Source organism: Nomascus leucogenys, chromosome 16, assembly GCF_006542625.1.
Source record: "Nomascus leucogenys isolate Asia chromosome 16, Asia_NLE_v1, whole genome shotgun sequence".
Classification (NCBI taxonomy): domain Eukaryota; kingdom Metazoa; phylum Chordata; class Mammalia; order Primates; family Hylobatidae; genus Nomascus; species Nomascus leucogenys.
The window spans coordinates 56202592-56217514 of NC_044396.1; the positions used below are offsets into that span (position 1 = coordinate 56202592).

At 33.1% G+C, this 14923-nt stretch overlaps 1 protein-coding gene across 50 annotated transcripts in view; it reads left to right on the forward strand.

Annotated features, from left to right (window-relative positions):
- The window catches only part of RIMS2 (regulating synaptic membrane exocytosis 2), a 776667-nt gene that overhangs the window by 595745 nt on the left and 165999 nt on the right, over positions 1-14923 (forward strand). For 20 of the 50 annotated variants that reach the window (XM_030795305.1, XM_030795309.1, XM_030795311.1 and 17 more), the window contains 2 exons: positions 11811-11983; positions 12807-13058. The exons of 18 other annotated variants lie outside the window; for them this stretch is intronic. In XM_030795305.1, the coding sequence (XP_030651165.1) occupies positions 11811-11983; positions 12807-13058 (425 nt within the window). Of the gene's footprint in view, positions 1-11810; positions 11984-12806; positions 13059-14923 lie in introns of those variants that run through there. 12 more of the 50 variants (XM_030795321.1, XM_030795323.1, XM_030795356.1 and 9 more) reach the window with 2 other exon arrangements.

The following is a 14923-nucleotide window of genomic DNA, read 5'->3' on the forward strand; positions in this document are numbered from 1 at the left end:
AAGTTTAATGAAAAGAAATAGACCTTATAATAAGTTGTGTAATCTTAATCACTTCTCTATTTCTCAGTTTTCTCATCTATAAAATGAGAAAGCTAGATTACATTCTGAGGTATCTTTTAGCTTTAAAATATGGTGAATTTGTGCATGATTCAGTGATGAGTAAATAACCAAATGTGTAGTTCAGCACCAGGTAACTTTCCTGGGCTGTTCTCTTGAACAAAAAACAAAAAGCAAACAAGCAAACAAAAAAGTGGTTATATGAGTCTTCTTTCCCTGTCTGTTTTTAAAGACATTTTAATATTTTTTTTTTCAATTTCAGTGGTCATTCAGTGGTCATTCATTCTCTCTCTCTTACCTGCAAGTCAGCACTTCATACCTGGGGTATTGCTGAAGCTCATCAGCTGTAATTCTGGATTCTGGTTCTGCAACATTAAAGAAAGAAAATGCCAGAGAAATAACCATATGAATAACAATAAAATGAAGGAAATAATGAGTAAAGAAGGAATAAAGGAAAGAAGGGCAAGGGGATGAAGAGAGGGGAAAAAAGAAAAGGAGAAAGAGAATTAAAGGAAGGAGAGATGGAAAGAATGGAGGAAGGCAGGCTAGCATATCCTTTCAGTCCAAGAGTTCACTATCAAATTAGAGAAACACATGTACATAAGTAATGATGGTACAAAATAGCCTGTGTTGAGTGATATAATTTTTAAAAATACACATACAAAAGAAGAATAGCAAAAGAAATATTCATTTGGCTGGGAGAAATCTGGTAATAGAATAGAATAGAACACATGAAGTGAAGGACTTGTCAGGCTGAAGAGAGAGCTCAAACAAAGTTATGGTGTTACATGAGCACAAGCCATGTTTAAGAAACAGCTAATAGTTCTTTAGTGTGGAAATATACAACAAATGGGGATATGTGTTAGGAGAAAAGAATGGAAAAGTTGGCTGGGACAAGATTGTGGAGAACTTTGAATCTCTCAGAAATATAGGATGTTCTACATTTTAAATTTTATGTTTATATTTTTATATTATTTTAAATATGTATATTATTTTAATGTCTATGTCTTATATGTCAACATCTATATGGCGATATTCTTTTAATATTTTAATATCTGTATTACTTATGTTCTATATTATTTTTCTATATTTTATACAACCCATACAGAATGATGGGTTTGGAAGATTTTTTGAGGAAGTTGCTGATATGAACAAATTTGTGCTTTTAGAAGGTAACTCTAATGATATACTTAAGATGCATTTGAAAAGAACATTACAGACAAAGAGTCCCATTAGGAGGCTATTGTAGTAGTCCAAGCAAGAGGTAATTGTTAGTCTTTGTCCCTGCTTTGACTGTTGGCTCCATCCCAAATGGTCTTTCTGTAAGCCCAGTTGATGCTTCTCTGTCTTCTCACACAGGGAACAAGAGTAGTGGGCCTCTTCAGACTTCCAACAGAATATAATTATATTTGCCTTACCCCTGAATTTGATAGATCAGAGCAATTCTCAGGCCCCTTCAGGTGTCTTAACATTACGTAGTTATTCAGGCTATTATTTAGCCTTGACTCTTTTCAGCACAAGTACTTTGAGTTACGCTATTACCTTCTAAAGTACTAATAATTGAAAGGGAACCTTATTTCCTATCTCCAGCTCATATATTTTTGTTGTGTTTCTGCCTGCTTCAGATTCCCAGGGCATTGGTCCTACTGCCGTGTTCTCATGTCTTACTTCTGTTGCAACTTTTGGGATGCTAGCTTGCCACATGATATCTGCAATTTCTATACCCTATATCCCAGTCAATTAGATAAATATTCTTTTTTTTAAACATTCATAAAAATCATATAATCCATATAATGTTTAAAGATGGTCATAAAGGGCCATGTGCCAGGAATTCTTATGGCTAGTGACGGTTTCTTTATGACTTTTCTTAATTCTAGCTAGATCTTATGGGTTTCTGATCTGAGAGCTTGGAGAAGCATTTAGTCATAACAAAAACATAAGGGCTTTAAACTGGGTGCATTGGTTTAGATTAGCAGCAGGCATTTTGTTCTACCCTCTGGGGCTTGGCTAGACATGAAATTGTATGTATGTATCAGAATATTATTATTAATATATGTAAGGGTCTGAGGAAAACAGACTTTGAAACACTTCTTGACTGAGGCAGATATTTCAGATGATATGAGTTTGAGCTATTACTGAATAATAAAGGGTTTACAAATAAATCTAAGACTAAAGCTATTGAAAACATATTTATTTTATGTGGTTACATCTATATCAATACACAGCTAAGTGTTAATGTTATATATTATCTGTAAAAGGTTAAAAAGCTGTTTTATCAGATGTGAAAAAGAAAACTATATATATTTGAAAGTTGTTTGTAAACTATAAAAAGTATTTAAATTTTAATTATTATTAATAATGTGTTATGGTGATAGATTGTTACTGTACTCAGTTTAACTTTCCTTAGTATCAAGTATAAACATAATTATAAAAACTAACTGTGACCAGGCGTAGTGGCCCATGCCTGTAATCCCAGCACTTTGGGAGGCCAAGGCGGGTGGATCACTCGACGTCAGAAGTTCAAGACCACCCTGGTCAACATGGTGAAATCCCATCTCTACTAAAAATACAAAAATTAGCCGGGTGTGGTAGCAGGCACCTGTAATCCCAGCTACTTGGGAGGCTGAGGCAGGAGAATCACTTGAACCTGGGAGGCGGAGGTTGCAGTGAATCGAGATCGCGCCACTGCACTCCAGCCTGGGAGACTGAGCAAGACTCTGTCTCAAAAAAAATAAAAATAAATAAAAATAAATAAAAAACAACTAACTGAAGTAGAACAGTTTGAAGAATGAATAAACCTGAATTTCCAAGGTAGGTTTGGTATTATCCTACTCTAAGTAAATAAACCAATCTAGCGTCAAAGGACAATGCCCTTTTGCTTTTTGTTTTTTGTGAGATATGCAATTAGGAACTTATTTATAAAGTATTCATAGCCATTTTCATGTTTTTTTTCAAGTCAAGGTAAAATTTTTGAGCTTATGGCTTAATGATGGTGAATATTCAGTATCATAATCTACAGTTTCTTTTATTTCATCATGGACTATGCCTAATTAATTATCATGGTAAATACTTACTATGTGTCAAGACCTGTGATCTCATTTAAAACTCATATTGGTTCTATTAAGAAGGTATTGTCTCCACAATGTGAATCTAGAAGCAGACTTAAAGAAGTTAAGACACTTGCCTAAGATTGTGTAGCTCCTAGTAAGTGGAAGAGCAGTTACACACCCATATCTTTCAGCTCTTAATACCTTGGTCATTACAGTATACTGCCTCTTATCAAAATTAGATGACTATTATGATTTTCATCAATATTGTTGCTTAGGGAATATGTTTATATTATGAGGACAGAAATTTTTTTCTGACACAGACCAGGAAGAATTTGCATTCAGAAAAGTGTATCAGTCATGTTTGCACTCATCTGTTTATAACAAAACACCTGACAAAATTATCTGAATAAACAAGGAATTTTACTTCACACAACAAGAAATCCGAACAGCTCAGGGCTAGTACTGTTACTTAAGACCCAAGCACTCTGTCTTCCTATTCTCCTTTCTTAGAGTAAGACATTGATCCCCATCATCACAGAATGCCTGCTGTAGCTGTAGGCTTGGGTTTGAACTCCAATAAGAAAGAAAAAAGAAAAGGGAAAGACCTATGGTCATACCAGCTGTTAGCTTACTGTAATCAGATACATAGTAGCTCTCCCTAAACCCCACCCCTAGATTCCTGCTTATATTTCAGAGGTCACACTCACATCAAATGATCACCTTACATACAAGGTAGAAAATGAAGTTGTTTTGTTTTGTTGTTATTAAAATCAGTGTGGATTCTTTTAATAAAGACCAAAGTGGGAGAGGGAACATTGAGTAGGCATTCAGCAGCAACTGCTACAAATAAATAGGTATTAAATACTCTAGTTACCAAGAGGAAAGACCAAGGACCCATTCATAACCCCCGATAGCTAAATATTTAGATAATATTTGTTTCCATTAAATGACTGAGTAATATTTCTTGACTGATTAGAATGGAGGATAATGGGGAAGGAGGAGTCAAAGGTAATCCACAACTTATCTAGGTTTTAGTTGGATATTGAACCTACAGTGCGGGGAACATAGGAGGTACAAGGAAGCTGGTTTAGGGTGAAAGAATAAATTTGGTTTGAGCTATATTGAATTTGATGTGCCAACAAAAGGAAGTACAGGAGATGTCCTGTCAGAATCTGGAAATACAGATCTGAAGCTTGGGAGAGGAGAGAATAAGGATTTTATTAGTCATTACTTGGTAATTAAAATGGGTAGATAATGGATTATATCATCCTGGGGTAATATATTATAGTTAAAAGAAGGCTAAAGATGGGAACTTTGAGAAAATATAATTTAAAATCAGGTTAGGGAAAACAAAGCTGGGAAAGGAGATTAAAAAGTAACACTCAGGGACATAGAGTAGAAACCCTGAGTGGCATTATCTAAGAAGTCATTATGGGAAATTTTCAAGAAGAGAGGAGAAAGAAAAAACCTAAAAAGATACCACTGACTGGTAAATTAGGATGTTATTGGGGAATTTTGTTCTGGTGGGGTTTTTTTTTTTTTTTTGAGAACAGTTTTAGTACATGATAGAATGGCTTAAGAGTTGTTGATTCTCTTGAAGAACATGGTAAATTCATTTGTTAAGTGCAAAAGCATAAGCTTTGCAGCTACCTGAGATCTCTAAATCTGGAGTTTCATTGCAGCGCTGGCACTTCTATCTCTGAAAACTGAGAAATCGATAGAAGTAAATTAAGATTGTTTCTCAAGGAGAAGCTGATTACTAATAGACATTGAGTTCCCACAAAGCCAAGCCTTAGGGAAAGTCATAATTGACTACTGGCAATAATTCTTCCTCTGTAAATTCTCCAGGAAAAATTATTCACCTCATAAATTTCCTTCATATCAAGCGACAGCTGGTTCATTAGTAAGTCTTGGCATACATGCAATGGCTACCCTTTCTTTGACTGCAGTTTTTTACTTTAAGCTGTTCTTGCTATGTCATGTTTCAAAGACTTCCCTGAATGAGTCTGTTTCTAGATCTATAGAATGGAGAAAATACCTTCTTCACAGGTCCAAGGTGAGCTTTAAATGAGATCACAGGTCTTGATACATAGTAAATATTTACTGTCTCTTACTCATTCTCTCCTAAGGAGTCTTAGTGAGCCCTATGAACAAAGCCTGTCTTCCTAAACCCCACAACCAGTGGTGTGCCCAACTGTCTGTTCAGTGACCACTTGGTAACTTGAAATCAGCCATAATGGGAGTATTTATATCACGGAAGTCAGAAAACTCCATAAATTGGAATTTTTTTTTTCCCCCGGAAAGCTAGTTGTTAAACATTTACTGTAACAGCACTGCCTATACCCACCACAGAGAATGAAATAATTAGGTGACTAAACTCTATACAGCTATCAGTGCAGTATCTTGTACACTGATTTGATACTTCATAATGGAATAATACTTCAGTATATAGCCCAGATAAAGCTAAATCATTCCATTCATTTTGATCGTTAAACATTCATTGGGTTCCTTCTAAATGCCAGGCCCAGATATAGATAATAAGATTACTAAAATCAACAAAAGTCATTATCCTCTGGGAGTTTATAATCTAGTGGGGTGGGTACATTACAAATAGATGGATAAATAGCTAGATAGATGATTGATACATGGATGGATGGATGGACAAGGGAGAAGTACACATAATACCACATGATAAAACTATAATAAAGGCATGAGTAAAGTAGTTGAGGAACATTCGAAGCAGTGCTTCTCTTTGAAGGAGTTAAAGAAGACTTCACAGAGGAGGTGACATCTTAAACTGTGCCTTAGAAGATGACTAGACCTATTTAATGGAGAGGGTGTTGAGTATGGCTCATCCTACCTAACTGTACTTCCCTCTGACTCCAGCTGTCACAAAGTCCACCTCATAAGGTTTGGGAAAATTAAATAAAATAATCCACATATATTATTTACAACAGTACATTTCACAGGGTGTACAAATAATAATTGTAGCTAGTTTAATTACTATACCAAACCGAAGAGGCCATCAGGCCTGAAGACCAACAAGGGAGAAAATTCAGTGCTCCAGTGAAAATTTTATATCCTAGACTCCTTTCCAGACTGAGGCATGATGTTCATTAGGTTCAGCTTTACTGCAGACTCCTTCCTTTTGAGCTCTGCAGCTATCAGAAATCTTTCAAGCTGGGGTTTCATTTGCAGAATATTGTTTACAAGACTGAATCTTAAATAAGTCCTCAAATGTCTTTGGCCTTTTCTCACTGCCCTCTCCTCCCAATTTTAGACCATTATCACACAATACCCTCTTTAGAAGTCATAGCTAAACAAAATTATCTCTGACAAGTACATTTTTTAATTTTTATAGAATTTATTTTTATTTTTTTTATACAATTCAGCATTCAGATCAGGCACTGATAAGAGCCTTGGGTAGAACAGAGAAAAACATCATCTGGAAGTAACTCCTCAAAGAAAAAGTACCTGCAATTGTGTTACTATCAAAGAGCAACAACTATTTTCTTTCGATTATGATATGAAATAAAAACGGGATGATGAAAATGCACTGGTTATTTAATGACTGCAGTGCCAGAATTCCCTCTGCCCTCTTCTTTCCTCTACCTCCCCTAGATTGATACCAAGAGCCCTGCCCAGAACTTCAGCCTAACTTTTATCTTCCAAAGATTATGTTTGCCTTAGTTTTCTTTCCCCGCTCCTGTCTTTTGATTAACTCAGTATTTCCTTCTTGAATATGGTATTCAGGTATCCACGTACTTCTCGATAGCAAGAGACTTGTTTTTCTTCAAAATTGGGCTTCTATATTATCCAGTATTTTGCAATAATTAATTTTTTGATTATTGTTTTATACAATAAATGGTTATCTGGTGAGATTTATTGAAGACAAGTGATATTTAAGGAAATTCATAATCCTGCCCCCATCTTTTGTCTGAAGATCAAACAACCAGAGTTCTTGAGGTGCTTTAGCAAAATCAAAGTTGGAAATGGCCTAACCTAAGAACTTCAAGTGAGTACTGGAGAAAATGAAACATTTTAGAAATTGTCATTTTTTTTTAAGTATATCATTCTACTGTATCATTCTAACACTTTAATAATAGCCTTCTTTTCAATAGAGCTCTGCAGATACACTGTTACTTTCCACTAATGTTAGATATATAGGAAGAACATTAACTTTTCCAGGCCACTTAGGAACTCTTTAGAGTCTGGAACATCCTGAAGAATAATCATTTCCTGTAAATTTTTCTAGTTCATGATCTTCTTAATAGTAATGTACAAAACATTAAAATGTTGTCCGGAAAAACTTCTTTACTCTCTTCCAAGATTTTAATGAGCTTTAATCAGAGCACAGTTTTCAGCTAAGATCATATTATCCTTCTTTGTTTTTGTTCCATTAAAGAGAATGGTTAACAGGCCATTCATTGTTCATCTATCAGCTATATTCTAATACATGCTAATTATTTAAAACATTATGTATTGTATAGTGCCAAGACAACGCCAACCATTTCCTAAATAAATAAATTTACTTACTCACATTCATAGCTCATTACCTTGGTATAATAACAGTTTAGCTTATCTCTCATTGTTGAAGTATATAACTTTTGTTTATCATATTTTAGGAAAAGTAAAACTACATTTATCCATTTTAAGTGTTGACTCTAGTATTAAGTCATTTAGTAATTAGATTTCTGGGGGTGAGGGTTGAGTTGTATATGTGAATATGTTATATTCTAAATATGTTCAAAATGTATTCTTCTGAAATTTCATTTATAAAAAATATTTTTCATATTCTTTCTCACTGTCCAGATTTCTCATTTTTAAAAGCATATGTCTATTTGTAATAGAAACCTGAGCTAATCCCAGTGGTAAACATGGTCAGTGGCTTAGAAGTCAACAGAGAAATACATTTGTTGCAAGCCTTGAGTAGACAGCGGAATCATCATTAAACTAGAGCCTTTAGCTAATTTCTATTCTTTCTTTATAACTATTCCATTCAGTGTCCTTCTATTTAATGACCTTCTGCTTTAGGCATTGGAAATAAGCCTTTGCTATTTGCTAAGCATACTACTGTGTTTTGAATATATTATTTTGAATATATTTTTCTCAAAAATTCTTAAAATGGAGTGTATTCTTATCTTCCTAGTAAGAAGGCTAAACCTCAGAGTTTAAATTAAGTTAAATCTTTGACTCTTAGGTGCTAAGAGACACACAAAGATGAGGAAGATACTGTGCTGGCCTTCAGGAGTTTGTAGTCTAATGGGGGTTTGAAAATTAAACATGAACACATTTACATACACATGCACATATATATATTATATATACACACATGCACACAGCCCTGTGACAAGAGGTCATGTGTGATGAATTACACCACACTATCTCTTGTCATAGGGCTGTGTGTGAATAAAAGGCATAAAACCTTTACACTATTTTAATGCTGTGAAAAAAGGCATAAAACTACAGTATGGGGAATCTTAAATTTTGCATATCTAAAATTTTAGCTCAGCAAATTGGATGATCTGAGAAGTTTCGGATAAAGATATGCACAGTGCACACCATGCTAACCTGCCTTTTAAAAACTAAACAAATTAAAGCCTGTATGCACCTATGAATCATAGCAACAAGACTAGACATCATGACAGACCTAAAAAGACAAAGGCTAGAGTAGACAAAATCAGAATCCTAACTACTGAAATTGAAAAGCCAAGTAAGCAGTTAGGTTTCAGATATGAAAGAAAAGCAAATTGGACAAAAACCAATCAGGAAAGCATGGGATACACGAGTACCAGCTGGCTTTGGCTGTCAGGATAAGGTTCTAAGACAAATATTAAAAATGAGGCATGTTCTATGTCAGCCAAGAAGTGTCATGTATTTCCCGCTGAGATAAAGATATTATTCATCCTGCAGTTGGGAATCAGTATTTCCCTATTAGGTGATGGGATATGGATGAACCTGGCCAAATGGGGAAGATGAAGCCTGAGGACATACTAGGAGTCAGTGGTAAAGTTGGGTTTAATATTTTAATTTTGTTTTATAAACATGTTTTCTGAAGCAGATCTCTTGGATAGATGTAAAAATAATTATGTTTTTGTAGCTTAGAATAGTCTTAATATATTTATTATTTCCACGTAATATTCTTTAGCTAAAGATATTCCTGAAATTTACATAAGCCAGTCTTTGGCTACTATTTAATCATCATCATCATCATCATTATCATTGTCATCATTTGTTATCACTTGTTATGTGTCAGATATTGTGCTAAGTGCTTTACACGCATTATCTTGCTTAATCCTTGCAGCAAGCCTTGGAGATAGGCACAATTATTATCCATACTTTAACAGATGAAAAACTGAGACTCATAGAAGCAATTGATCCAAGATCACAAACCTAATAATCTATGTAGCCAGAATTCAAATGATTCATTCCCATTCCAGAGCATTGGCTCTTAATGATTACATTATTGCCCTTACTACTGCTAGAGTTAAAACTTAGTTTTCCATTTGAATTTAGATGATATAATAATGCCATGAGCAAAAACAAATAAGAAATATATTACCAAAACTGCTTTCATATTCAATAATAAATTACTTTAAAAGAAAGAATAGCAGCTACTTTTCTGTTTTATTATAAATTTAAGAATCAGAGAAAAGTCCCCCATATGCAGTATAGTATCTATTGAACAATTTTATAGCTTTGAAAAATGTCTTAAAACTTTGATTTTTGTATGAATAAATGCCCAAAAAACATATAAGTAAAATGAAAGCCTTCCATATATACCTTACCTTGAGATCACATTTACTTTCAATAAATTTTGTGAAAATATATATAGATATATCATTTATTGTATTATATAGTATACACTATATTATTATATAGTGTACATATTGTATATATTATATAGACAGATATAACATGGATAATGTTGACACCATTCATTTAAATGCTACTCTAGGCAATGGCTTTCAACATTGTCATTTAAGGCAAAATGTTTGGTATTTTAAAATGACTTTATTTGAAAAATCATATTATGATCTAAATTGTCTTTGAATAAATCTACTGTACATTAATAATGTTTCTTTTAAAATTAAACCCTATGGCTCTATTTAAATAGATATTTCCTGGGAAAAGGCAGCAATTTTTAGAAGAATTTAATTGTATGCTTTTTGATAATTGAGAGTTTAACAAGATAGAAAGTTGAAGTGGACTAAGAAAGGCTAATTCTCACCTAATTTGAATATATGTTGCTAGGTTAATGGATTTCACTAAAATTTTATGGAGCCTTAGAAATAATTTCTTTACGTTTGAAGAAGAGTCAGTTATTAAAAATGGATAGCTAGATACTGAGAGGTTTTGGAAAAAAACCATCAATAGATCACTTATATCAGATCTACTGTTTATGCTCTGTTGCCACTCAATTTATCTTGGCCAAAATTTTTATATCTATCTAATACTTGTAATGAACTGTCATTTGTGGGGGATTGTTTATTAGGTAATTATTCTTTAAGACATAGCAAGTGGTTGATATAAAATAATCATCTTTCTAAGGCTTTATGAAATTTGTTAGTATCTGTGATTAGAAAATTCTCCTTTACAAAATTAACTAGATAAGAATGTTTCAGCATTAAGTTTGAAGTGCATCTAAACAAATAAAAATCAAGTAGCAGATAATCTCTTAACCCAATAATAGTCATATTTGATGTTTATAATAAGAATACTGTTGTATCACCAAGTTGTAATAATACAGTAATAATACAGGCTACATTTACTTACATTATGCCAGATACCACATAGTCTTAGTTCTAGGCCTTGCAAAAAAAGATATTATTATCCATTTTTTATAAGAAGCCTTTTACAGATTAAATGATCTGCTCAAATTTACTCAACTAGTGAGAGCTTTTCTTACCTGAGGTTTCCAGACTCCAAAGTCTATCCTTTTTACATCTCAACAAGAGGACTCTTAGCAAATGATTTTTTGTTGTCAAAATAAAGTTAAATTTTGTCCATTAGTTTTTACATTAAATGTATTTTATGAGAATAGGTCATTAACCTAAAGCATTTACGATGGTTTTTAATTTACCAGAATATTTGAACACGCAAGAATACCCTGCAACCCTGGCTGTGCCAGTTAACTATCTGACTATTTCAATTCCAGGAAGTTTCGACTATTGTAAATAATAATGACTTTTTCTAGTATTTCTAGGATTCATCAAAATCCAGCAACCACTCTGAAATTAAACTTTCTCTTTTCTCTTGGCTTTTCTAAAAAGAGTTAATGGTTTAATAATTAGATTTTATATTATCTCTAGGTTTTCAGTGAAGCATAATGGATTAATTGATGGCTACTAGAATGTATTAAAAAATAAAAAAATTCTACTTCCTCATATTAAGCCAAATGTTTATTTCCCAGATCTTACCTAAATGTTCTTTCCTGAGGCCAGTGCTGTTTTGAAACTATTTTAATGGTCTTCACTGGGGTGTGGTAAAAACATTCTAATTACTTTGCTAAAAACAAAGGTTTCATATAAATTGAATTTTTCTTTTAGGATAATTGCCATTCACTTTTGTTTTATATGCAACTGAGTGGGATTTTGCAGTTTCCTCTGTGGACAATTAAAGTGCTGAAATAGGAGAAAGCTAATAATTGCTTTGTGTGGTAATACTGACAACTTCTGCGTATTTGTCAATCTGTGTTAACAGTATCGATCAGGATGGGATCCTCATAGAGGGGCAGATAATGTTTCTACTAAATCTTCGGACAGTGATGTAAGTGATATATCTGCGGTTTCGAGGACTAGTAGTGCTTCTCGTTTCAGCAGCACAAGCTACATGTCTGTCCAATCAGAATGCCCAAGAGGAAACAAGAAAATCAGGTGAGTGAGGGGATTTCAACAACAAACTTCTCTAAATATGTTTTAGAAGGTCTTTATGTTTCTTGGATGAACATAAAATTATTTATTTCTAACAGGTCAATATATATTTTAAAGCAAGGGGAGCTTAACTTCAGTACATACTACTTTTTAATATATTTTAATCCACATTTCAGACTTCTTGCACAGAAGAAAATGTTATGAAACTGGATAATTTTGCTTACTAAATCACTGGAAATGATACCTTTTTTCATGTTTGTAATTTAAAAATTAAGACCTTTTGTTATATCTTTATTGAAATAAAAGTGATGGCTGAGACTTGAATTTTTTCATGTTCCAAGGAATATGAAAAATAATATATTTTGTTATTAGAAAACATAAGAATATTACTTTTTCAGTAGGATGCTTTCCTATCCTCTTATAGAAAAAGTCCTCATCTTCTCAAGAAAATTTATACATGTAGTATATGTTAGTGTAATTTGCATTTCTTACTTGTCCTATAGATTTTATAGACGCCTAAGCTAAATTTTGTTTTACTCTTATTGGATTAAAAATGTTATAGTAGGGAGATCACAGCTTTTACCTTTTTTCATGTAATTTTGTAAAAGGAAAATATGATTTAAAAACTATTACAATTAAGTGCTATTTATACAGTGCTTCTCTAGTATACACTGAAGTAAGTTTTCAACATTTAAAAGATACAATTTTTAATTATGTTTTTATAGTTTTTATTAACTTCCTGTTGAATTTCATAAGTGTTTTTTCTTGACTTTCTTTCTTTTTTTGTGTTTATTTGCATGCCTTCAATTTCTGTTGCTTTCAAAAGACCAAAGGGAATAGAAGAGGGAGGGAAAGAAGGGGATAAGCATGAAGAGATAGTTCATGAGAAGGAAGAGGTAAAGGAAGAAAGAATTAATGAGAATGAGAAAGGGAAAGAGATTGCCAAAACATGTAATAAGGAGAAAAACAGAGAATCAGGAGACGAGGAAAAAACACAAGATATACACGAGCAAGGGAAAGAAAAAGAACAGTGGAATAAAGAGGATTTGCAAAGGAGATTCTCACAAGATGATGCCAGGTAAAATATGTTATTTGTAGGCATTTCCCATTAGTAATGTAGTCTTTTTTACTATTCCTAAAAATTATTTTGCCATTTACATTTGCTTTATTTTCTTGTGTTTTATCTATTTAGCTTCTAATATTACTAATTAATATGTTGGCAAACTATTATCAAATAGATTGATTTATTAAACAGTCTTGAATTTGTATCCACTAGCTCTGAGAGTCTGATTTATTTGGTTACCAAGTTTGTTATGAGTAGCCGAATCAAATGTAAATTTCCCTGTGTCTCTTTTAACATGAATTACTGTGTATCTTCTTTATCTGTAAGGTCTAATAAAAATCATTGAAAAGAGAAACTTGAAAATTCTTTACCAATATTGAAAACTGCTTCAGACAAAAATAAGGCAGAGTTCTTTAAAATGAACTTCTGAAGTGGCTGAAAAAAATTGAGCTTACTTTACAAGAAATATTATTTCCTAGAAACAAACTTCAAAAATGAATGAGAAAACAGGTAGCAAATAATAGACTTTATTCTGGCTCTGGTTCCCTTGCTTCTTCTTAGTTTTCTGGTAGGTTCTAGTGCCGTTTGAGTCCTGCAGAAGATTACAAAGAAGGAGCAATGTTTTTTAATACTCTGAAAAGAAAGAATAGATGCCTTAGGTTTTATTAGAAGGCAAACGTGGGTTATGCCTTTCTTAAACTCAATCCATTGGATAAATTTCTGTAGAGGGAACTTTGCACAGGGAGAAGGGCAGGGAAAAAATACAGGCAGCGTGGCATAAAAACAACTATATTTTAATTTTCATAGCACAAGCCAGTAAGTATGAAGCTATCTTTACAGTATTATATATATTACATACAGTCAAATTAGCACAAATGTGCAGTAAGACTTTATCCTTCTGCTTGAGGATATGAGGTTGTTCTAATTACATTTATATGAGACTGAAAATTGTAAATTATGTACATTTTGGAGGGATAGAGTTTTCTAGTAGTCCAGAATCTGATTTTGTGTTAATACAAAGCCTGCTCAATAAAAGCACACCTTATTTATAAGCAAGATTTTGCCTTATTATATCTAAGCCCAATCTAAAATTGTGCTTTTCTCACTTTTCTCACAGTGAGACAGATATTCAGGATAGATCTCTACCCATTGAGTATACAATTCAGTGATTTAGCCAATGTCCCTTCCCTTGTTATCTTAGATATATTTAACTGTATTTGTGCTCTATGAAAGTTTCTGTATAACAGGCATTAAACATAAAAATGAATCTTAAGGCATATTTTAGTATTTGAATCTAAATTAGTAATTTCAAATCTGTCTTTGGTATTTATCTAACTTTTGATAATTACATTGGTTTACTATAAAGATGACCATTTTTCTGATTTGTTGGGCGTAGGATTATTTCATCACTAATTCACAGAGAAAAGCTTTCCAAGGTGTCCTTCGAAAGATACATAGAGTTTCCTTTCTTCCAAGAGCAAAGAAAAGAATGAGTCTCTAATGTGTTTTCTACATATTGTATAGATGAGAACACGTGAGCCCATTGGTGTTTGCCTGGAGCCCAGATCCCACACTGCCATACCTGGCATGCTGGGCAGAGATTCAGAGAAGACTATAACCTTAAGTTTCTGGTTTAAATAGTACTCACTTCATTATTTCTTCAAAAAAAGAGCACATTATTTTTCAAGGAAAAGGGAAAGATGGTATATTCTAGAAATATGATTGATCAAAGCACTACACTTAGCTTAAGTAACTGTGTAATACTTCTGGAACTGTAAACTAGAGGAGGCCAGGTTGATCTCTGTAGGGAACATATATCCTGGAACATGGCAAGAAGTATCAACAGCAATTGTTTATAAGAAAATGTTGGGGCCAGGTAC